Source organism: Chelon labrosus (genome assembly GCF_963514085.1).
Source record: "Chelon labrosus genome assembly, chromosome: 16".
Lineage (NCBI taxonomy): Eukaryota > Metazoa > Chordata > Actinopteri > Mugiliformes > Mugilidae > Chelon > Chelon labrosus.
The window spans coordinates 4,235,353-4,261,066 of record NC_140349.1 but is presented as its reverse complement, the minus strand read 5'-3'; the positions used below and the strand labels follow the sequence as shown (position 1 = coordinate 4,261,066).

Below are 25,714 nucleotides of genomic sequence, written 5' to 3'. Positions count from 1 at the left end.
AAAACAAAATTATACCCAATTGAAACTTGAAGATATTGAGAATGCCATTAACCAAAATCAATTCTGGGATATGTGGAACAAGTTCAACACAAAGCAACAGCAGACATTACCCATCCAAAACGGTGACATCTGGAGATCACATTTTGAAAATTTATACAAAGACATACCAATCAATCAAATCAATTCAGATCAGTGTATTATGAAAGAAAAACTCCAAAAATTAGAAGAAACAATTAAAGACAACCAAAACCCCCTTGATTTCGAAATGACTTGGGAAGAAATAACCAGACAGACAAAATGTCTGAAGCCAAGGAAAGCTTGTGGTCCAGACAGCATTAGAAACGAAATGCTCAAAAGCAGCACCCCAGAAATGCAGGGTGCAGTGTTACATTTGTTCAACCTTATACTACAGGCAGGATGTTTCCCCAACATCTGGTGCAAAGGGCTCATTTCCCCCATTCATAAGAGTGGGGACAAATCAGACCCTAATAACTACCGTGGCATCTGTGTCAGCAGCTGTCTGGGTAAACTATTCTGTAGTATTCTTAATACAAGAATACTAGATTTCCTTGAGGAACAGTCAGTCTTAAGTAAAAGTCAGATTGGCTTCCTCCCAAAACACCGCACCACCGACCATGTATATACCCTTCACACTTTAATCAACAAACATGTACAACAAACTAAGAATGGAAAAATATTTGCCTGCTTCATTGATTTCAAGAAAGCTTTCGACTCTATTTGGCATGAAGGGCTCTATTACAGACTTTTAAAATGTGGCATAGGTGGCAAAATGTATGATCTGGTTAAATCAATGTATTCGGAAAACATGTGTGCTGTTAAAATTGGAGACAAATTAACTGATTTCTTCCCCCAGAGAAGAGGTGTTCGGCAGGGTTGCAACCTAAGTCCGACGTTATTTAATCTGTATATAAATGAACTGGCTGTTGAGTTGGATAAATGTGCTGCTCCGGGCCTCTCCCTCCTAGATAGAGAGGTGAAGTCTCTGTTCTATGCTGATGACCTTGTTCTACTGTCTCCTACTGAACAAGGACTACAGCTACAGCTGGACGTAGTAGAAAAGTACTGTCAGAACTGGGCCCTGGCAGTAAACATGAAGAAAACAAATATCATGATTTTTCAAAAACGCCCCAGGTGTCATGAGAACAAACACCAATTTACCATCAATAATCATGTCATTGAACACAGCATGAGTTATACCTACCTTGGTATAACCATAACAGCATCAGGGAGTTTCAACATGGCAGTGAATGCACTAAAAGAAAAAGCTCGAAGAGCTCTATATGCAATTAAGAGAAAATTTTATAATGTCCATATTCCAATAAAAATCTGGCTTAAAATATTTGATAGTGTCATCCAGCCCATTGCGCTGTACGGTAGTGAAGTATGGGGTCCACTCAGTCATCAGAGCTTTATCCGTTGGGACAAACATCCAACAGAATCTCTACATGCAGAATTCTGCAGATACATTTTACACGTACACAGAAACACACCAACAAATGCATGTAGAGCAGAATTAGGCAGATACCCACTGATAATCAACATTCAGAAGAGAACGCTCAACTTCTTTAACCACCTGAAATCCAGCCCCAGAGACACCCTCCACTCCAAAGCCCTCCAAACCCAAGAGCTGAGCCCAGAGAAGAGTCCCCTATGTCAGTTGGTACTGAGGCTAACTGCCCCCTCTCAGACACAGTCTGACCAGCCTCACAACAACACTGCTCTACAAAAAGTAATCAGGGTAAATCAAATTATAGCACAATGTAAAGAAAGCTATCTGGACCATTGGGAAGAAACAACTAAAAGCCAAAGTAGATTGGAATGTTATCTTGCCCTTAAAAGAGATTATGAATTAGCAGAATATCTCTCCACTGTCAGAGATAGAAAGCAGAGACAGATCCTAACCAAGTACAGGCTCAGTGACCACAAACTGGCAATCCAAACAGGAAGACACAAAAAATCATGGCAACCAAAAGAAAACAGAAAATGTGGTCACTGTTCGACAGGTGAGGTTGAGACGGAGATGCACTTTCTCCTACAATGTACAAAATTAAATGACACTAGAAAAATTTATTGGAACAAGTTCAGCTCTTTGGTTCCAGGTTTCATTTTGTGTCAGCTGGACGACCTCTCCAAATTAAAAATACTCCTCGGAGAAGGAGAGCGGGCACACCTTGCTGCCCAGTATGTGTTAACATGCCACACCCTGAGGGACAGTGGGTGATCGAGGCACACACACACACACACACACACACACTGTATATAACTAATAGAATGTTCATAATGTATATATCTTTGATTTATTGTATTGTACTTTAATGCTCTGCTTTGGCAATATTGTTTTTTTTTAAGAAACTTTCATGCCAATAAAGCCCATTTTGAATTTTTGAATTTTGAATTGAATATAGACAGGAATGGAATGAGTCCAACTCCGTCACTAGACTTACTGCCGATCTCATAAGCCTTCTTTTAATAATACTGATCAAAATGCACCAGGTTTAACGAATGCATTGAGTAACACGCATTACTAGCATTCACTTTGAGGGTATGGGTAGTATTTTTACACTAATAAGCTCGTTTTCTACCCCGGGATGACGACGGAGGTTGACCGGCGGATCACTTCAGGAGGCCGGCCGTTCGTCTCTGAGATGACTCGCTGCGCCTGGTTCCGCAGGTGGCGCTTCACTTCTCCGAGAACATCGGAGCAAACTTCCAACCAGGCGTAATTTGGATAAACTGATCACATATTGGGGATCTGCACTGTTACTTTCTAGCATGAAAAAATATTAAAACTTAATAAATGACGTATTAGAGCGGGAATCAAAACAGCTTTTAGCCTGCTTATTAGGCTACGATCCCCAGCGTCAGAATGCGACGGTGAGGGTTTTACATTCAAGTCTATTGGACAGCCCTATGCGTTGAAAAGCAACGATGAGGGATTTACATTCAGGTCTATGGGCGGCCCTAGTCGTCCAAGAGCGACGCAATGGGGGTACCTTCTGCTTCAAATGTTGACGACAGGGGTCAGTGACCAAGCGTCAATATGTGACGACTAGGGATGAGACTGTGTTGCACAATTTGTGTGTGTATTTTGGGGATCACAAATGCGTACCTAGGTATCTAAACGTGTGTGCTTGTTTTGCAAATTCACAAATCAGATCGTTCAGCTTCACAAAGCTCATCCTTTTTGTTTTCAAAAGACTTCCTGCTTACGAGTGTCTAAGTCTACGCATACGGATCGGCAGATACGGACAGATCAGGCTGCAATAACCACTTCTTGTTTTGCTCGTCTCCTTTGTTTTTTTTTTTTTTTTTTTTCATTTGCACTTTTGTTTTGTTTCTCTCACTAGATGGCAGTCAAGAGCAATGGCTCCACTCTGAGCTGAGCTCGCTGGAAATCCCCTTTCACCAATCTGCTGTGCTGACCGCTTCCAAGAAAACTGCTGGTAAAAGCGCCAAACTGAGCCAACAGTGGCGCTATTACACCACAGTAAAGGTTGATCACAGGGTTGTGTTCCTGATAGCTGACAGAGGATCAGTTTCCTTTCTCCTAGTTTTGATTTCTCAACACAAAAACAGACATCAGATCAGTACTTTGTCTTAACCTTCTTCACTGGCTGGGACTTCCCTGAGAGGAGCTTTTTTTTCTTTTATTACCATCAATTTAAGAAACCACATATCAACTGTAATAGCTGCAATTGTCATTCTCCCCAGGGGAAGTCAGGGGATTCACAAACGTTAGTGGGGCTTTACCTGTCTATAAAACAGTGCAATATACTGCTGGAGATACTTTATGTAGTTATCATTACCTCCAAACAGTAAACTGAAAGCAATATTATAATAAGACTTTTCAAAATCATCTTTTTCACTCAGCAGTTTCACATATTTCCCTGCCTATTCTATTCTATTCTATTCTATTCTGTTCTATTCTATTCTAACTCGTGTTTTAAACTTTTTCAGGGGGCACTACATTTTCATCATCTCTCTTGTGCCTCGTGCTGCACCAGTTCCTTTATTATTTTTGATTTAGAGAAAAGAGAAGTAAGGATCAAGTTACAGTGAAGTTCCATCAACGGACTTCATTCTGTTTTTTTATTTCTTTCTTCCAGAGATGACTCAGCAGGGTCTAAGGCTCTAACTGAAATATATATTATAAAATATGCAATAGGCCTAAAGTATATTACTTTGATTGTTTTGCTCACTTGACCAGATCAGGGAAGGTCTGGTTTCATGACGCATTAACTGAAGCAGAGCAGAAATATTTGCAGGACAGATGGCCTTCTGTAGACATGAAACCTGAAAAGACACAAGTCAGATTGTTGTGAAAGCCTGAGTTTCTTAATCGATGGACACTTTTTCTGTCAAAATATCGTTGTTGATGTTTAAGTGTTGCTCTGGATCTGACAGTCAGTCAAATGCTTGAAATTGTAATACAGACATTAGAGAGAAACGTTCATACAATTCAGGCATTTAAAATATTACTTTAAACATAATTATGTCAAATATAAAACTGTGTCAGCTCCCGAAAAAGGAGCAACACAAACCTTATATCTAAAAGGTAGAAGAGACATAATGCTTTCAGTTACATGCCTGGGTGTGTCAGCATAAGAATAAGAATAATAAGAATAAGAATTTCCCCACAATGGGGAAATTGCAGTTTGCAACAGCATGCAGAAGTGACAGAGATAGAACAGATAATAGACATATTGCACAGACTGGTGTTATTACACCATAAGGTGTAACAATATTGCACATATTAGGAGTGCTCGCTGTGGAGCCTAACAGCAGCAGGAAGGAAAGACCTTCTGTATCTTTCCTTCACACATCGAGGGTGAAACAGTCTGCCACTGAAGCTGCTCCTCAGTCCTGTCAGGTCACCATGGAGGGGGGCTGAACTCATCGTCCAGCATGGAGGACAGTTCAGCCAGAACTCCCCCGTCATCCACCTCCCCCACTGAGTCCAAGGGGCAGCCCAGGACAGAGCTGGACTTTCTGATGATCTTATCCAGCTTCTTCCTTTCCCTCTGTGCTATGCCACTGCTCCAGACCACTCCACACAGGATGGCCGACGCCACCACAGAGCCTGCAGAGTGCGTCCAGTTCGAACGTCTTGTATGGCGGCGATATCACGTTGCCCATGGTAACGGAGGGGAGAACAGCGCTGAGAAGTGAAGCGCCTCTTCTCTTCTCTATGTTATTTTCCTGCTCGGCATCCACGGCGGGTCCCACAAAGCATCTACAGGGGGATCCCATGTCCATCCCGAGGGAACACCACAGTGCCACGCAGGACAATCAGCCGTTCCCGCCTGTAATCAATGCGCACGCTTGCCGCTTCTTGAATAGTAACACCGGACGGTCTGGATGTTGTTAAAAATATTAGGCTATGGAGAGACTCCCCATAAAAAACAAAACTAAAAAAGTGCAGTGCTGTCTGAAAAAGTATATACAAAAGTAATCTCCAGACAAAGGGAAGCAAAAAGTGAATTAAATTCGGAAAAAGGAGAGATCAAGTAAGAGTTGTTGCAAGCAGCTGTCAGCCTCAACCGGCACCGCAAAAAAGGAAAAGAAAATGAAAAAAAAAAAGTTAGGCAACAACTCAATCTAGTAGAGAATGAAAGTGAAAGAAAGTGAAAGAAAAAACAGAGAGGGACTTTCCAGCTCGGTAAAGTTGTGCAATGGCATGGTGCAGAACTGGTTAGACAAAGGAATCATGGCACACACTTTATATCCGACCACAGAGAGACACACTAATGTACATTAACACTGAGTGTTGAGGATGCACATGACTCTCTCTCCTATTATACCATACTAATAGACGGCCACATAACTGTTAGATCATCTTTTATTTGCCGTAACAGACCATTTTCTAACTTTCTCTCTCTCACGGCGCCGGCCATTTTGTGTTTTCTTTTTTGAAAGTGTCAGCTTAAGATGGCGGCGAATGTCAGCTCTGTGCCTGCCTGCCTTTGTGACCCGCAGGCGGTATCAATTGCTGATGGGAAGCAGCCAAGTTTAAGGATGAGTCACTGCACCTGATGGAGGCATTTTAACTCCAAACTGGTGTTTTTAAATTAACGGTTTACAGACAGTTTTCACCTCCACGCATTTTATTAGCATGTAGTAGCCTATAACAATAAATATACAACTAGGTTTCTACCTCAAATGAGATCATAATACTCCAGTTAAAATTAAAATATGGAACATTAAAATAAATTCAGCTAATGTTAGTTAAAAGAAAGAGACATTAATTCAGTCTGATTTCTAAAAAGGCTGTCTCTCTGTAACCGTCTCTAGGGCAGGACCCACTGTATAAAAGTGAATGAAACCTTACTATTGGCAGTCGATTCTGTAGGCCTACTTGCTAGTGAATGCGTCGACTCCTTGCTGCAAGTAAAACTTTAGAACAAGACGCCAGTGACTCTGTCATTGTTGATAAAAGAATTTCCGTAACAAAGACGTATTTCTTCATCATAAATTATTTTTAAAATGAATTTTAGGTTTCAGGGAGCAGTGAGGCTGTTGATTGACTCTAATAACTTGATATGAACATAGTCATGGATTATTAGGATGTTTTCCTCAGACAGGAAGTGACGTCCTCAGGTGATTTTTCATTTATAGTTAAACTGTAGATACATAGTTTGTCTGCAGGGTCACACTGATAATAAGAGCAAAACAAAATGCTTCAAAAGCAGAAAGTATGAATTTAAACGTCAACAGCACTAAAGCAAGAACAAAATGAAAACAGCTTCAGGTGTTCAAACATCAGCAGAAACATTCAATTTCTCTTCCATCAAGTAGTTTTCATCAGACACATCGTACAGGACAGAGCTGATCTGTTGCTGTTAGTGCTTTCGCTCTCTTTGGTTGATTTCATTTCAAAGATTGTTGCTTCACAGTGATTGTGTGTTTTATTGTGTCCTCACCTGAGGTCGAACAATATGTCATTAATCAAACTAAACTAGGTTTGAACCAGTAGAATGAAAACCACAGAAATGCACAGGAACGTCTGTAAAACCATGTTTGTATTGGTTGTTGATTCTTTTTTATCAGGACATTTTTCATTCTCAGTGCAGCCAAAGCAAAGAAAAATACAATAATGCATCATATAACTCCCCAGAGTGTAGAATAGAATAGAATAGAATAGAATAGAATAGAATAGAATAGAACTTTATTGTCCACCGAGGTGGAAATTTGGCTTCGGCTCACCAACAGAAAGGACAGTACTAAAATACCAAAGTTGACAAATACAGACAAACAGCATTACATTGACATAATAGTAAATACCAGCCAGAGGGGCTCTATAGCGCCTCCCAGATTTCAAAAGATCAAACTGATTAAAAAGAAGGTGGGAGCTATCTGCCAGGATTCGCTTAGCTTTCCTCCCCATCCTCTCAGTATAGATGTGGGTCAAAGACTTTGGGGTTTTCCCACAATTTTGCTTGCCACTGCCACAATCCTGTTTAGTTTATTCTTGCACTTACTGCTTAAGTGTCCCAACCAAACAGGGAGATAAAATGTTAGGACACTCTCTATGTGTGCAGTATATACAAGTTCCAGAATCACTGGACTGACCCCAAGACAGCTCAGTCTTCTCAGAAGGTGAAGCCGCTGTGAACATTTCTTAAAAACAAAGTCTGTGTTTTCTGAGAAGTTTATCTGGCAGTCCAGAACTGTGCCAAGGTATTTAAAAGTTTCCACAGTTTCAACAAGTTGTCCATCAAGTGAAACTGGCACTACTGTCAGATCTTTTTTCATGCAGACAACCAACTCCTTTGTTCTAGAAACACTGATTTCCAGCTTGCTATCTATGCACCATGCTTCAAAAGCCTTAATGTGAGCAAAATAGGATGTCTCACCAGAAGTGTCCGTTCTCAGTAACAAGCCCACTAAGGCCATGTCATCAGCGTATTTAATCAGCTTGTAGTTATGATCATTAAGTGCAAATTCATTTGTAAATAGGGAGAAAAGCAAAGGTGAAAGAATGCTACCTTGTGGGCAGCCTGTGCTTATGACAGCCTCTCCTGAAAGAGTATCATTAACACACACCCTTTGAGGGCGGCAGGAGAGAAAGTCTCTGATCCAAAGAATCAGGCCCTTAGCCTATTGACATTTAGATCGACGAGCCTTTTCAGAAGGATATGCACCGTCATAGAATTAAAAGCTGCACTGAAATCTACGAATAAAACCCTTGCATATCCTTTAGGAAGTGTAAGCTGCTTTGAGAGTGAATCCAACAGAGTCAGGACAGCATCATCCGTACCTCATGCTTTTGGAAGCAAACTGGAGTGGACCTAAAACTCCAGCCACTGTGGAGGTCAGGAGGCCCACCAGAACTTTCTCCATAGTTTTACACAGCATGGAGGTAATGGCGACTGGTCGAAAATCATCAGGTTTGCTTGCACCTGGCTTTTTCGGAATGGGCCTTATTACGGAGACTTTCCAGGATTTGGGTACCCCTGTGACTAGGAGGGAATTGAACAGCCTTGATTGGTGAGCACAGTCTTTAAGAAGACGAGCTTTCAGGCCATCTGGGCCTGTGGCCTTATTTGGTTTCAACTTAGAGAAACTTTTTGCGACAGCATCAACAGTGATGACCGTCGGTGATCCTGAGGGAAGGTTTTTACAGATCCTGTCACATTCAGGCTTGTCATCCTCAGTATCAAATCTACAGAAGAACCGATTCAATTCATCAACAAAACCTTGACTTTTGTTCACAGAATTATCTCCTCTTTTACTGGTTTTGCCCATTAAGGTGTTTAGACCCTCCCAGGCTTGTTTTAATTTACCGTTGAAGAATTTGCACTCTATTAGGCTAGCTGACAGTGACCTCTGACCTGCCACTTGTTATCACCATATCTCAAGAAACACTATCACACAGGGTCTGATCAGCATGAGATAAATTACATTAGCACCTTTTCATTATTTTTCACTGGCTCAAGGCAGAGTTTACTTTCAGTTTCATTTCCAACCTCTGTGAGTCAGTTTAAACCGGTTCAAACCAGTTATAAGTAACGACAGCTCAGACTAAACTCTCATTGGCTCAGTTATCTACGGTAGTTCTCTTGTATCCACTTCGGTGTTTGTGTCTGAGCTGGAAGAGTCTCGCTTTTAACTCCAAAATGTAAAACATTATTTCAGTGAGACAATAGATAATAATTATTATCTATTGTCTTTAATTCTATTAGATCTGTTTAATTCTAATGAAATCATTCGTCGTTCTGCTCTTTCTGGGAATACAGGAAGTGACGGCAGGTGAGTTTAAAATTTTAAAGTGAATTGATTTGAACAGAGAAAAGGCTTGTGTCTTACAAATTTAAAGTTTGTCAGATAGTCTCCGATTTTAAGTTTCAGGACTGAGAGGACTTCTATGATTAAGCTATCGCTGATATTTTAGTCATTATTGTATTTATTTCTTGAAAGCCCAATGGTCGAAACTTCGACCCGAGTGTCTTTCACCAATATGGCTTCACGGCAGACACAGATAAAGAAATAGGAAGACAGAAAACATTGTTTCATGTCCACACATGGTGGGGGACTAAACCATTTAAGTCTCTAAAATGTTCACGACACAAGAATCACAGGAAATTTGAAAAAATGTGCGTTTGTTGTCATTACAACGTTGCTCCAACGATATCAAAACTGTAACAGTTACATTATATATTATTATTTATTTATTTATTTCACACAAAACAATAATTTTAGCTTTACTCACGACATTTTAACGGAATACTTCATGATACAAATAGAGTAAGAACAAAATTAATAAAAAAAACAAACTTGCATTGTATGACCTTTATGTAGGCTACCATATATACACCATATATATATTATAGAATACTCATTAGAGCCATAAATCTTCCACATACTGACCGATACCAGTTTATCCAATTTAAACAGTATATGTTTGTTGATCAGTACAAAAAAAACATTTCAGGACCCTTAAACCTTTCAGGGGTTGAACCAGTGGTGTCATGACATTATTTGTCCAGCAGAGAGCAGTGACGACATGATTTTTTTTTAGGGTGATAGGGTGTTAGCGTGTATTACTGAAAAAAGAAAATACAAAATAACATCAAACAAAAAAATGTTATATAAAATATATTAATCAATAAATACTATTGGAGGTGGAAGCAATATAGAGGGGTATAATCATATTTTAATGATGTATCTTGACTATATTTAACTTCACTTTTACAAAACAAAGAATGCACATGATATAGAAAAATGTTGGAGGTAAAAAGGCTATTTTGATATCTAGATATTTGGCTTATTAAATATTTAATGTTATTTCAAGTTATTGTCTTTTTCTTACAGTGACTCACTCTCTGCAGTATTTCTACACTACATCTTCTGGAGTCTCAAACATCCCAGAGTATGTCTCTGTTGGGATGGTTGATGATGTCCAGATAAGTCACTGTGACAGCAACTCCAACAAAAACGTACCCAGACAAGACTGGATGAATAAAGTCACTAAAGATCATCCAGAGTACTGGGATGATCTTACTCAGAACTGTTTGCGTGCCCAACAGATCTTCAAAGTCAACATTGGAATTGCAAAGCGTCGCTTCAACCAAACTGGAGGTTAGTTAATCTGTCACTGTTTTTTTTCTGCTATACTGTAATATTACAATGTTTATATCCATCAAATATTAATCAATATTAATTCACATTTCTAACTTTACTGTAGAAACAGTTTTGTAGCACAGAGCTGACAGAGGACTCTGAAACTATGACGACAAAGAAAACGTCTCTGTCAAGGCTTCAAGGGTTTAACTGTGTGAAAAAATAACTGTATTAGATCAGTTTATCGATAATGAACATATACAGTGCTGAAACAATTCATAGGTTTATCAACATTATCAATACTCTTTTCTCTGTCACCATTATGAATTAAAGAATGATGTTTGCGCTGAAAACGTCTCAATGATCTGCAATGAATTTAAATGTGTCCATTAATAAAAACACAAATAAATTATGGACTGAAAACCATCAGTTATAAACTACAACATTTTACTATCACACATTGATTTACTATCATGTGTTTCTAATTTTTTGTTTTAGTTTTTCTTTAGCTTGTTTCAGTTTTCAGAGTTTGATCTGTTATGGTAAATGGACAAAATACTTGAATTAACGTGAGTGTCTGTGCTGTAATAAAACAAATTAACTAGCAGCGTTTTTTTTCTGTTTAATTAATTCTGTAAAATACTCTGATCATTATTGTTTGGACAAAAGAAGCAGTTTGAACATTTCTCCTCAAGCTCTGAGCAAATTTGACAGTGATTTGACAGCTATTCATTGATTAATAAAAAACACTCATACTAATACTAATACTCAGACATGAAGCTCAATCTACATAACCAGCAGTGGCACAATAGAAACAGATTAAATGAATCATTTCTGTTATTATATACACTGTCCTTAATGTAGTAGAACCAAATAAGGTTAGATCAACTTTACTTGACCTGTTTTTAGTTCATTTTTAATTGAATAATAAAAAACATTTTGATAAAACATTTTTTTATGCTGCCCTAAATACATTGTAAAAGATTAATCACTGGTATATTATAACCTGTTGTAATAACACACTGTTGAACTCTCTCTCTCTCTCTCTCTCTCTCTCTCTCTCTCTCTCTCTCTCTGTCTGTCTCTGTCTCTGTCTCTCAGGTATCCATATTTACCAGAAGATGTATGGCTGTGAATGGGATGATGAGACTGATGAGGTGAAAGGATATGAGCAGCTTGGTTATGATGGAGAAGACTTCATAGTATTTGACCTGAGGACAGAGTCATGGATCGCTCCAAAACAACAGGCTTTCACCAGCAAAATGAAATGGGACAATAATAAAGCTGGAGTGAAGTATTTAAAGAACTACCTCACCCAGCAGTGTCCTGAGTGGCTGAAGAAGTATGTGAACTATGGGAGGAGCTTTCTGATGAGAAAAGGTAAAATCATGTGACATGGTGTAGTTTAATGGACTAATGTAGTTTGTGACTTTACAGAGAACATGATCAGATCCACTATGACCCATTTCTGTCACTTTATCTCACACATCTATCATTACTCTTTCCATCTTTCTTCATTTATCTAATCCTCCCTTTTTTGTAATTACACTTGACCTGGCATATATATTAAAATGTATAAATATACATTACACCAAACAGAGATAATTATATTAGGAAACACTACATTTTAATAATCTTAACAATCCTCCTCTCTCCCTCCAGTCCTCCCCTCAGTGTCTCTCCTCCAGAAGACTCCCTCCTCTCCAGTCAGCTGCCACGCTACAGGTTTCTACCCTGACAGAGCCATGCTGTTCTGGAGGAAAGATGGAGAGGAGATTCATGAAGGAGTGGAACATGGAGAGATCCTCCCCAACCCTGATGGATCCTTCCAGATGAATGTTGACCTGGACATTTCATCAGTATCAGACTGGAGGAGGTACGACTGTGTGTTTCAGCTCTCTGGTGTGGAGGACGACATCATCACCAAACTGGACAAAAGGGACATCAGAAGCAATGAAGGTAAGAGATCAGAAGTTTACTTTAAGAGCTTAGAAATTGTTTGGATGAGAAATTAATCTTACCTGTCATCTTTTAGTCATTTACTTCCATGTTTTTTTACACATAATTTTAAGGCCTACATCATCATTACACAAATACGTGTGTTTCATGGAATAATTATGCCCCAGAAAGTTAATAAATAAACATTCAAAGTATTAAGTATTCATTAAGTATGTTTATTTAAGTTGTTATTTTTTATGTAAAGTGCATTGAAGTAGATACACATTTGTGTTGCATTTTGCATCTGAACTTTACTTTTACAGATAAACCTTGTCTGGATGAATTGTTTTTGTTTGTTATTTTTTTAAATTAAGATCGAGTTTATTTGTCCAGCATGTTCACTGTTAAAACCAAAATGAAATTTGACTATTTGGTTTGATCCCTCATCCCTTTGTAGAGTAGCTATAATGGAAATGACGTGGTGGAGATGTACGTGACATCTGGGGGTATCCAGGACAAGGTTATGAAGGAGCATTGGGTGTGGAGGTGTAAAAGCCTCATTAGGGTCATCAGGGGGCTCGTGCCTTCATAGATATCTCAGTGATTATCTATCAACACCTCAGGAGGACTCATCTGTGATATGACCAGATGTGTCTCCCTCTGTCTCTTCAGTTTGCGTATCAGCCTCATGTTGGTGTGGATGATGCTGTCATCTACCTGCTGCACCGTGCTCACTCTCACCTGGAAGGTGGAAAGGGCTCTGTGAGGATCATGTTCTTTGATTTCTCCAGTGCTTTTAACACCATTCAGCCCTTTCTGACGAGTGAGAAGCTGCTCAGATGGGTGTCAGCTCCTCCATTGTCTCCTGGATTACTGATTACTTGTCTGACAGGCCCCAGTTTGTGCGGCTGGGGGGGCTCCCTGTCTGATACTGTTGTCAGTAATGTGGGGGCACCACAGGGGACTGTCCTGTCTCCATTTCTGTTCACCCTTTACACCTCTGATTTCCAGTACAGCTCTGGGTCCTGCCACCTGCCGAAGTTCTCTGATGACTCTGCAGTGGTTGGCTGTATTAGTGGTGGACATGAGGAGGAATACAGGACACTAATCAGAGACTTTGTAGAGTGGTCCCAGGCAAACCACCTACTCCTGAATGTGGACAAGACCAAGGAGCTGGTCATTGACTTCAGGAGGAAGAGGACACCAGTGGAGCCCACCACCATCCAGGGTCTGGAGGTGGAAGTAGTGGACCACTATAAGTAGCTGGGCGTCCACATGAACAGCAGACTGGACTGGAGGGACAACAGAGATGCTGTGGACAAGAAGGGACTGAGTAGACTCTACTTCCTGAGGAAGCTCAGGTCTTTTAACGTATTCAGCAAGTTGCTGGAGATTTTCTACCAGTCTGTTGTTGCGAGTGCCCTGTACTTTGCTGTGGTTTGTTGGGGGAGCAGCACCAGCAAAAAGGACATAAGTAGGATCGACAAATTGATCCGAAAGGCTGGTCATGTGATTGGCAGTAAGTTGAAGACGTTTGTCTCAGTGAGGGACAGGAGGACACTGGACAAACTGCTCTCCATCATGGACAATCCATCTCATCCACTACACCAGACAACAGAGGGGCAGCGGAGCTCATTCTCCAACAGACTGATGCAGCTTCGCTTCCACACTGAACGCTACAGGACGTCATTCATACCATTCTCAGTCCAGCTCTACAAGAACTCACCTTTCTGTAACAGATAACATGTTAGTCATAGTAATGGACACTATTGCACCTTACTATCATCCCTGTGTATATAATATATATTCTTCTATCTCTATTTCTTGTACATTTATATATACTAATATGCTAATTTGTACATTTTGCATGTACTATTTTATTTTATTTTATTTGATCTTATTTAATCTTTCTTTTATCCATGGTTCTTAAGAGTGTTACTGCTACTGTGGTTTCTTAAGAGTGTTACTGCTACTGTGACCAAGCAATTTCCCTTGTGGATGAATAAAGTTTATCTAAGTCTAAGTCTAAGTCTGCTTTACTGCTGCTCTATTCACCCTGTTGGTGTGAATAGAATTATTCAGTGGCCCAGTTGATAAACACAGGGCAGGAACCAACACAGACAACAACACAGTGAGAGTACAGAGGCTGAATTGACTTTGTTGTTATCTTTTTGGTAAATTTTCCTCTTCTTATATTTTCTGCTTCATCTGTTCAGCTTCTGATTTGTTTGTTGCTTCTCAACAGGGAACTCCCCCTTCATGATCATTGGCATCGTTGCTGCAGTGGTTGTTCTTGTTGCCATTGTTGTGATCATGTTTTTCATTTACAAAAAGAGGACAGGTGAGAGAACAAAAGCATGTTGCAAAAACTGTTGCATCAACCAACAGTAAGAAATTAAATAATGTAAAATTATTTATAACTATAACAACTAAAATGTTTTGATTTTCTTCTCATTCCAGAGAAACAAGCTCCATCTCGTAAGTTATTATTTTTTTCATCTTTAATCTTTAAAGGTCAAAGAGGATTCCTGTATGGTGAAGATTTACCTTCATGACTGTTTCCTGAAGTGTCTGCTGTTTGTTAAAGTGTCATTTTAGATCAAGAAGCAGACTAACACTGTTTCTATGATCTTACAGCTGCAGAGGACGTAGAGATCCAGATGATGCCACAGCCTGAATGACAAACACCACTATGAACACAGTGAGTTGTTTCATGTTTTACACAAAGATATTTTAAAGAGCTGTATCAGATAAATCAGTAAAGATAAATAAATATTGTATATGAAGTTAAATCGGATTGTAAAGAGAAAGGCTCTGATGCTTTTAGAAATCTTTACATCCACTCAAATATTAATGAGACAGTTTTATTAATGACAGTGACATGAGTTTATTCAAATGTTTTAAAGAATTAGCAGGTAAATACAGTAGTTGGTTTATAAAATGTTGATAATGAAATGACTGAGTCATGAATATTTTAGGTTTTAATGATGCTGTCAGTATGTGGCTTTGTGGAATTGAAGTCTACAGTAACTTTATATAACATTTTTTCTTTTTGTCTCTTTAGGTTTGTGGATGAATGTTGCACAGGAATGAGGAGCTGTGACAACAAATTCACCTCCCTAAACTGGGAATTCATTTTTATCCATCATTAATATCATGAGTTGACAGAATTGTTGGGAATCTAACTACAGATGCTTATTGATTTAAAAGATGGAAAAAATATGACCTTACATAGTGTCATTTATTTCTGTGCTGAACTCAACATATACATAGATGATGTGTTTCAGCCTCAGATATTGTAGGGATGCAGATTAGTGGTTGATCTGGTTTAGTAGTACTTTATTTGTATTAACACATTCATGGGTGACCTGTCCAGGGTGTATCCTGCCTCTCGCCCGATGACAGCTGGGATAGGCTCCAGCAGACCCCGCGACCCTTAACAGGAATAAGCGGTTACAGAAGATGAATGAACATTCATGGGTGGACATTAACGGGGGGATAGGCCTCTTCTTTCCAGAGACAGATACAGAAAGTTTGAGAGCAGATCTGTCTGTTCATCCAGATACTGACCAGAAATAAATCAGATGTGAAGACAGCAATGCACCACTGATCAAAGGTAGCTGAAGTCTCTGGACTAGCTCTGTCTGACATTTCATATGCAGAGAATAGAATCATCTGATTAAAGTTACGTTTGCATGTTATTAGCCATTAAAAGGTTTTCAATATTGACATGACTCAGCTTGAGAGGCACAACAAGTGGAAATACATGACGGAGTTACAAAAACTCCGTCACTCATTGCCTTTTTGTCAACAAAAAAGGCAATGAGTGAGACATGGCGAGCTTCTGCAGCCGAAAAGTTATCCTCCTATTGCTCTTCAACAAGGCACTTTATTCAGTCTTCTCAGGTGTGTCTGGTTAAAGTAATTAAACACAAGCCAAAGACACTTGCACAGCTAGTGGAGGTGCAGAGGTGCAGAGGGGCGTAACGTATGGTGTTTAATATTTAAACGATTCTCTCATTTATATAATTTAATGGTTGGTTGTGTTTAGTGTGAAGGGTCTATATACCAAAGGTTTTTGATACAAGATTGAATGTAATGTTTTATTATTACGTTATTTTATGTTGTATTCACAGGTTTTATGGACAATGATAAAAGTGTTTTCCTTCCATCCTGATCCTGAATACAGCCTGTTTCAACACAGTGACTTAATAAATGATGCTGATGATTTAACTCCTGTTCCCCATTGACTGATTTCTAAAACAATAATCAAAGGACACAGTGATGCCGAGCTCATAAGAACTGTCCAGCCAGTACATTTTATTTTGTTCACAGCTGTGTGCAGCATACGATCAGATCACAGTTTGTCCCAGAATGATATGGTCAGTTGTTGCCTGAGTTGCTGCCTCACATTGAATTGTTTAATATGTAGATTTTTCTTAATTCACCTGAACTCAAAAGTCAGATTTAACACAGATTACTGAGACTGAAGACTGGACACTGCTTTACTGCACTGACTCTACACTAAACCATAATAACCAGCAGAGGTTAGAACATGTTTGTCTCCACCAGATTAGATCAGAATAAATCAATTAACAATAATTTACTTTCACAGTTTGACACTCAGCTTATAAAGTGACATTAGTGTCTGGTTTCTAGACCTTTGAGACACGACAACATGAAAAATGTTTCATTCATGTCACAGATATAAATAGTTTAACAGCAGGACTGTACTGAAAACAGTTTGTCCATCCAACATAAATATACACTAGAAGTTTAGATTAAATCACCTTTACTTGACTATTGAGTGTCTGTGCCACTAAGATTATATACATTACTGAAACTATTAGTCACTTTATCAGTTTGTTTGTGCAGGCAGCTCTGAGAAGTGACCACAGTCCTCTGATGCTGTAAGCATTCAACCAGTAGCACTCAGTAAAAGTAGAGATTGAAGTTATTTCCTCTGTCTGTTTTCATCACTGATACATGAAACCTTCCTGCTGACATCAGATTACCTTCTGGAAAATAATCTCACCGTGTCTCCAACACTAGTGAGGAAGTTACTGCTATTTATTGTGAGCAAACATTAGCCTGTTCATACACTCTGAACCAGCTACATCTGTTTTATGGAAAGATCTCCAACCAAACTGAAACACCTGATCACTGAGGAAAAGAAATGTCTGAATATTTTGTTGTTCCTTTTTAGTTGAGAAATAGAAATATAAATAAAGATGACAGCCAACATGTGATGATGAGTTTAACAGACAGTCTGATCTGGTTAAACCTCCATTCAGTCCTCTCCTGCTCTCCACCGTCTCATATCCTGTCTTTTAATTTACACACTCACTGTTTAACTGCTCTCATTGAATTATTTTTCTGTTTCTGCCGTCGGAACTGAATGAGCATAAAAACAGTGATTTGATTGTGGCTCATAAATTCTTAGTAAAAGCAGGAAAGTTGTAGCTTCTGTGCTGTTGAGCTGAGACGCTGCTTAAATTCATTAAAAATATAAAAATGACAGGGAATTGATGATTAGTTTTTAGTTAAGAGTTGGACAGATGGAGAGAGGATGAAATGATCTACTAGTTAGTGAAGATGTTTGTCAGTTAAGTGATCTAGAAAGCATCTTCTACACCTGAAACCAGAGATTTTCCTTCATATACTGATTAAATACAGTAACAGTGTGGTCTACCTGCTCAGACAGGGTGCTCTCTGTGACCACACAATATACAGGTTAAGACCTCTCTGTCTTTGTCTCTGTCTCTCAGGTGTCCATGTTGTCCAGAACATGTATGGCTGTGAATGGGACGATGAGACTGATGAGGTGTATGGATATAATCAGTATGGTTATGATGGAGAGGACTTCATAGCATTCAGCCCCGAGACAGAGTCGTGGATCGCTCCAACACCAGAGGCTGTCATCACCAAACACAAACTGGACAATAACAACGCTCTTAATGCAACCTTGAAGAACTACCTCGCCCAGATTTGTCCTGAGTGGTTGAAGAAGTATGTGAACTATGGGAGGAGCTCTCTGATGAGAAAAGGTAAAATCACATGACCTCAGTTAATGTAATGAACTCAATGTTTATATTTCTCAGTTACTTTTCTACCACAGCATAGCATTTTTTTAGCTGTTCATGTCTTTCTTTTTCTATCAAATCTACTAGCCTCAATTACTCTACATTTCTCTTCCCCTCCGTTTCTCTCTCTCTATATATTAATATGTCTTTGTTCTATGTCTCTCTCTCTCCAGACCTCCCCTCAGTGTCTCTCCTCCAGAAGACTCCCTCCTCTCCAGTCAGCTGCCACGCTACAGGTTTCTACCCTGACAGAGCCATGATGTTCTGGAGGAAAGATGGAGAGGAGATTCATGAAGGAGTGGAACATGGAGAGATCCTCCCCAACCATGATGGATCCTTCCAGATGAATGTTGACCTGGATGTCTCATCAGTCTCACCCGCAGACTGGACTAAGTACGACTGTGTGTTTCAGCTCTCTGGTGTGGAGGACATCGTCACCAAACTGGACAAAGCATCGATTAAGACAAACTGGGGTAAGCCTAAAGTAAAAAGTGGTGATGGAGGTAGGAAACATGTTTAGTTTACTCTAATCAAACTTCTTGTTTTTTTGTAAAAGAGGATCTGATTTTTTTTCTTTATGCACTATACATTACATAGTTTGTATAGTGCATATTAGGGCTGTACAAAGCACATTTTAGTCTTGTGTCCTCTTATAAAGTCTGAATTGTTAAAGAGGTTGTCCAAATGCAGGACAGAGCGGCTGAGGAGGCAGGAGTTGGCAAATAGGTATTTCATAAACAAAAGACAGCAGGTAATCTAAACTTAATGAGACATGAACAAGGCAGGGTGACGTGAATATGGACAAACAACCAGACAAGTGACAAGTACAACATGACAGAGAACAAAGACAAAGGCAGGGCTTTATATACACACAGGGACAGAGGAGAGAGGAGACACAGGAAACAAATCAAGGTGGAGAACACAAGGAGAAACCAATGAACTAATCAAGACAGGAAACAGACCCCAGAAAAACTAATCACAAAATCATGACATGAATTAATAACTGTCTTCTCTATTTCAGAGTTTCAACGCGCCAACAGTAAGTATTGTCAGTATTTAGTTTAGGTAGATTATTTGATCAGATTTATATTTGTGAGCTTTATTTAAAGATTATTAAAATCTCAAAGAACAACTTGACAGAAACCATTCATTTTATTTCTATTTTTTTAGCTTCTGACACTTCATCATCATCAGCTGAACGTCCAGATCCTTAGAAAGTGAGTAGACAGTAAACACAGTTGATCAAACTAAACACATATAATAGTATAGTCTCGAAGCTGCTGCTGTCTTTTAGTTTTTTTAAAATTTCTTTGTGCGATACTACGGAGCCCCTAAAGGGACATGGGTAAAAAAAAAAAAAATGAAACGTTTCTCGTGCTCACGCGAAAGCATCTCGTGCTCACGCGAAAGCATCTCATGCGCACGCGAAAGCATCTCGTGCGCACGAGAAACCTTAAGTTAAGCACTTCCTGTGCTTATGCCTCTATAGGCTCATTAACAAGGGCGGACTGGCGTACGGGGACACCGGGGATTTCCCCGGTGGGCCGGTGGGCCTGTGGGCCGGGCCATGAGAAACATAAAAATAAAGGGGGGGGAAAGTCTATCGCAACTTTCAGTGTGTCTGTATGTTAGCATGTATATTAACAGACTAACTGCAGTGGTTTTGGCATTTTTAGTAACCCTGCAAACATTTCATCAACCTGGGGGTTGACGGTAGGTCTAAGGGGCGACCTCTAGCGTGAAACGAGTTTAAAATAGGTCTAGGTCGCGCTTCGACCACAAACCAACTTGATGAAAAAAATAAATGTATACAACCAATCGGGTGAGAGCCCTTCTAACCAATCAGAGGCGAAAAGGGCGGGACCTTCTACTTCAAACCTGGCAGCGGAACACGACTGCAGAGAAGCAAGCACGGCACGTACCGAACAGTTTTTTCGGTAAGTTCGTTGACATAAAACATTAGAGACGGTTTATATGTGTTCATATCATAGACTGTAGGTTCATATTGCAACTTTCTGTGTTTTAAAAAGTGTCATTGACCGACCGTGCGTTATGTGTTTAACTGTCGAGTGGATTTCAAGCTAGCTGCTCACTCGGCTAACATAAACAGAGCTCTTCAGTGTGCTTTCTGTCTAATATTCTGATATTTTTGGACTATTGGAGTTTAGAAATCCAGACATGAATCAGTGAAGCACTTATACAAACCAGCTGACATGGAGGTGTCCAGAAAATGCATTTTCCCCCCAAGATAATTTGAAAATGTTAATTTATCTTCATAAAAAAACAAGGTAGCCTAATCTATTGATTAGCTGTTAAAATGTTAACATTCAACGGATTGTGAATATAAAAATTTGACTCCCAATGCAATGCCTAATTGTCTGCTTTATTAATCAACAATGCTTTTAATATTTAAAATCAGGTAATGTTTTTATTTTATCATTATCTGGGACTTTTTGGCCTATGTAAATATAACCAAAAAGCAATTTATGTCTATTTCATGACTTAACATTCATGTGATGTATGTAGTATGTACGTAGGTGAATTAGATGGTATAACAGTGTACAATTTCCCAAGATGTGTTTAAGAATTGTTAAGTAATATACTTCAAATGTTTTTCCAGCTTCACATGACAGAGTGAGGATCTCCACTCCAGGTGAAGGAGCCATTGATAGGAGGGAGAGGGGGCCAGAGGAGATCGTGATCGCCTACAAAGTGTTTTTCAACTGTGTTGGTGTTAACAGTTTTGGTCTCTTTTTTTTTTTTATATGTTTATTGCACATACAGCTAAAAATAAAAAGACCACTGCTGCGATTAAAAATTGGGATTATTCCACCAATGTTGATGTCTAAACTCCTCCTAAGTTTGAAAAGTATTGTTGTGTTCTAAAATGAATATGAACCTGTTTTCTTTGCATTATACAACGTCTGAAAACACCAGAATTGTTTTGTCATTTTGACCTGTTGCCATTTTCTGCAAATAAATGTTCTAAATGACAATATTTTTATTTCCAGTTTGGGAGAAATTTTGTCAGTAGGTTATAGAATGAAACAAAAGTGTTCATTTTACTCAAACACAGCTATGAATAGTAAAACCAGAGGAACTGATCATTTTGAAGTGGTCTCAACTTTTTCCAGAGCTGTATGTGTAAGAATCATGTTGGTCTCATTATTTTTTACTGTTCTAATTATGTTTGTGTAATAAAACTTTAAAGAAATTGCACTTTTGTGTTTTCAAACTTATAATTTCCCCCCAAAGGTAGGTTCTGTTAATACAATGTATTTATATAAATGTGTTAATTTATAGCAAAAAAATATTTATAATATCATTTATTATTCATTAAATGTATTATCTATATGTAAACACTGTAATTGTTTTTACAAGTTTGAACAGATAACATTTCGACGTTGAACAAACGTTAAAACGACGTCGAGACCTAGACGCAGCCAGGGGCTTTAAAAGTAATGCTGAAATGCAGGTTGAAAAGACGTCAGATCGCAACGTCAACATCTTCTCTACCTGCATTTGTCAACCTCTTTTTAACTCCACTGCAGAAACAACATCTAAAACTCGACACATACAGCTGTAAATATATCAGAATATTTACTGGATCATTTTTAGAAAGTGAATAATGCGCGTTTAGAAGACATCTGTGTTACAACGTGACGTTGTGGAGACGTTGTTTACGACCGTTAAAAAGACGTCGAGGTTGCAACGCGACGTCGTTTCAATTTGCATTTCAGCATTACTTTTAGACCTCCTGGCGACGTGTACGTTTAGACGTCGTTTCAACGTTTATTAGACGTCGAAATGTTTGCAGGGAAGTTTTCTGTTAGCCGTGTGTGCTACTGTGGAACAGTAGGCTAACAGATTTAGCCGGTTGTCTGCTAACTGGTTACAAAGACGTAGTAACGCTGCTAACTGGTACAGAGTTACTACGTCTTTGTGTCAGAATCTCCGTTAACACAGAGCGCCGCGCTGCTGTACCGATACGCGGAGCGGTTGCCAAGGCAACCAAGAGACTCTGACAAGTTTGTCAATAAAGTTGGGATGAGGAGCTAATTGACGTACCTGCCTGATGCACGTAAAACACCTGCGGGTCAGTTCTGATAGATAGAAAATATTATCTCGCCTGATACAGTTATGGGAAAAATAATTGCCCACCCTGGTATAGACAGTCAGTGTCATTCAGTTCTAACAACATCAAATGCAGTTTTTTTCATCAAGGTAGGCTACATGAAACTTGTGTTGCTGGCTGGCTGACTGCGCCGCGCATGAAGTGGGCCGGTTTGTCAATGACTCCCGGGCCATCAATTAGGCTACCTGTGTTCCTCAGGTGTGTTAGTTTGAAGTGAGTGAAGAGCTGCTTAATTTGATGGAGAAAACTAACTTCATGCGCGGCGCGGCCAGCCAGCCAGCCAGCCAGCCAGCCAGCAACACAAGTTTCATGTAGCCTACCTTGATGAAAAAACTGCATTTGATGTTGTTTTGGACCATAATCATATAGTAATCCTTAACCTGAACCCTTAAGTAGTCTACAGTAAAATAATTACAGCAGTAGCCTATAGTGATTTTACAGCATGTAGTGATTTTAATGCAGACAGGTCATACAATCAAATTTGGTCGAACAATTTGCCAGGCTGTTAGAACTGAATGACACTGACTGTCTATACCAGGGTGGGCAATTATTTTTCCCATAACTGTATCAGGCGAGATAATATTTTCTATCTATCAGAACTGACCCGCAGGTAGGGTGACCAGATCCCAATTCACCATTTGTGGGACAAAGGCTACGTTTGTGTGGGACAATGTGAGATACCAGTGCATCAAGGTACCCTAAAAGAACTATAACAGAAAAAATAAACATTTCTATTCTGCCCCTTTGCTTATAGCATTACTATGCTTTGCCATCTGATTGATTCAGTAGCACATAACAGCCGGCAAATAAAAACTTAACAAATATATTTTATAATATATATATATATAAACTTATTTAAATGCAACTTTCCCAAGTTCCCAAGTTGAGCAACACGTTTTGTCTCGCATTGTCTGTGTCGTTTCACGTCGTATTCACCTCCGTGTGAAACGGAAAAATCACTCAAGCAAACTTCACAGCAAACTTTACCAGACTCGCCTTGCACTGGTTTCACCAAGGGATCGATAGTTTCCCAGTCTTTATTATAGCTGCATTTCCTCTTCTCAGTCGTACGGGTTGTGCTTCCCTCCATGTCTCTCGCTGCATGCCGTTCTGATCTGATTTGTATTGTTTGTTGTTGGTGGGCGCGCCCTTAACCTGCGTCCGCGTCTCAGTTTGATTGACATGATCAAACAGCCCGCCCCGACCCCTGATGACAGCCCTCACTGCTTTCTCCAAACAGCTATTTGATAAATGCCAGATTATAAAACACGCATGGAGTCGGACTGTCAATAACAATGCGGGACAACGTCTCAATTTGCGGGACGTGTGAAAAGTAATGAAAATGCGTGACTGTCCCGCACAAAGCGGGACATCTGGTCACCCTACCCGCAGGTGTTTTACGTGCATCAGGCACGTACGTCAATTAGCTCCTCCTCCCAACTTTATTGACAAACTTGTCAGAGTCTCTTGGTTTCCTTGGCAACCGCTCCGCGTATCGGTACAGCAGCGCGGCGCTCTGTGTTAACGGAGATTCTGACACAAAGACGTAGTAGCTCTGTACCAGTTAGCAGCGTCTTTGTAACCAGTTAGCAGACAACGGGCTAAATCTGTTAGCCTACTGTTCCACGGTAGCACACACGGCTAACAGAAACCTACTATAAATGACAACACCACTGCAGTCTGTTAATATACATGCTAACATACAGACACACTGAAAGTTGCGATAGACTTTTCCCCCCCTTTATTTATGTTTCTCATGGCCCGGCCCACAGGCCCACCGGCCCACCGGGGAAATCCCCGGTGTCCCCGTACGCCAGTCCGCCCTTTAATGAGCCTAGAGGCATAAGCACAGGAAGTGCTTAACTTAAGGTTTCTCGTGCTCACGAGATACTTTCTCGTGAGCACGAGATACTTTCGCGTGCTCACGAGATACGTTCTCGTGCTCACGACATACGTTCTCGTGCTCACGACATACTTTCTCGTGCTCACGACATACTTTCTCGTGCGCACGACATACTTTCGCGTGCGCACGAGATACTTTCTCGTGCGCACGAGAAACGTTTCATTTTTTTTTTTTTTTACCCATGTCCCTTTAGGGGCTCCGTATGATTCATTGTTTCTACAGGAAAATGATCCAGATGTGTAAACTGAAAGATGAGAGGATGAAAATTATTCTTGATTCTTAATCTGTCTCTACAGGACACAGTGATTTACATCATATATTTACAGTTTACTGTTAAAGCCATAAGTGAATTAATTAAAAATGTGATCAATTTAAAGTTAATCAAGTTAATCATGTAAAATGTTTTATATTTGTGATTTTATTTCTGCTGCTTTTGACTTTATGAAACAGTTAATTATTAACTGAATAATAAATTAGAATTCATCAGATACATAGATGATGTATTTCAGCCTCAGATATCGTAGGGATGCAGATTAGTGGTTTATCTGGTTTAGATTAGCTGGTCTTTATTTGTAGTAACACATTCATGGGTGGACATTAACGGGGGGATAGGCCTCTTCTTTCCAGAAACAGATACAGAAAGTTTGAGAGCAGATCTGTCTGTCCATCCAGATACTGACCAGAAATAAATCAGATGTGAAGACAACAATGCACCACTGATAGATAGTTTCTTTATTAATCCCAAACTGGGAAATTTCTCTGTTGCAGCAGCAATGTACAGGCATTCAACCATACATAAATATAACAAAAGCTAAAATCAACAATAAAAATAAAATAAGTATACACAATATTAACAAGATTATAAGATAAGTGAATAAGTGAATATTAAAGGTGAATATCAAAAAGAAATGTTAAATTAGATTGCAATGAGGTGTAATATAGGTAAGATTAAAATTAAAAATTTACAGCCACTTACCCAAAACAAACATGTGCAAATGTGCAGGAAAAAATAAAAGTCCGGAGTGTCATCTGTCACACACAGTTGAGGAGTTGTACAGACTGATGGCTTGGGGC

The 25,714-nt window shown here is 39.4% G+C and overlaps 2 protein-coding genes and 1 long non-coding RNA gene across 5 annotated transcripts in view; all 3 read left to right on the top strand.

Annotated features, from left to right (window-relative positions):
- LOC311501336 (BOLA class I histocompatibility antigen, alpha chain BL3-7-like) overlaps window positions 1-16,864 on the top strand; it is a 76,263-nt gene extending 59,399 nt beyond the window's left edge. The window contains exons 1-8 of one of the 3 annotated variants that reach the window (XM_084563097.1): window positions 9,099-9,270; window positions 10,333-10,599; window positions 11,683-11,961; window positions 12,244-12,540; window positions 14,765-14,860; window positions 14,980-14,997; window positions 15,157-15,220; window positions 15,584-16,864. In XM_084563097.1, coding sequence (XP_084419223.1) covers window positions 9,219-9,270; window positions 10,333-10,599; window positions 11,683-11,961; window positions 12,244-12,540; window positions 14,765-14,860; window positions 14,980-14,997; window positions 15,157-15,200 — 1,053 coding nt within the window. In that variant the 5' untranslated portion in view covers window positions 9,099-9,218 and the 3' untranslated portion in view covers window positions 15,201-15,220; window positions 15,584-16,864. Of the gene's footprint in view, window positions 1-9,098; window positions 9,271-10,332; window positions 10,600-11,682; window positions 11,962-12,243; window positions 12,541-13,530; window positions 14,698-14,764; window positions 14,861-14,979; window positions 14,998-15,156; window positions 15,221-15,583 lie in introns of those variants that run through there. The other 2 variants (XM_084563096.1, XM_084563098.1) reach the window with 2 other exon arrangements.
- LOC311500958 (major histocompatibility complex class I-related gene protein-like) lies at window positions 16,353-19,306 on the top strand (the record flags this gene model as incomplete). Its single annotated transcript, XM_084562597.1, has 4 exons — window positions 16,353-16,425; window positions 18,288-18,566; window positions 18,776-19,105; window positions 19,293-19,306. 4 exons carry the CDS (start codon window positions 16,353-16,355, stop codon window positions 19,304-19,306), a joined length of 696 nt encoding a protein of 231 aa, XP_084418723.1.
- Window positions 19,307-20,095: 789 nt separating this feature from the next.
- LOC311501365 lies at window positions 20,096-24,302 on the top strand. The gene is made up of 3 exons (XR_014699509.1): window positions 20,096-20,277; window positions 22,420-23,347; window positions 24,130-24,302. It is a non-coding gene; the product is annotated as an uncharacterized lncRNA (long non-coding RNA).
- The last annotated feature ends 1,412 nt before the right edge of the window (window positions 24,303-25,714 follow it).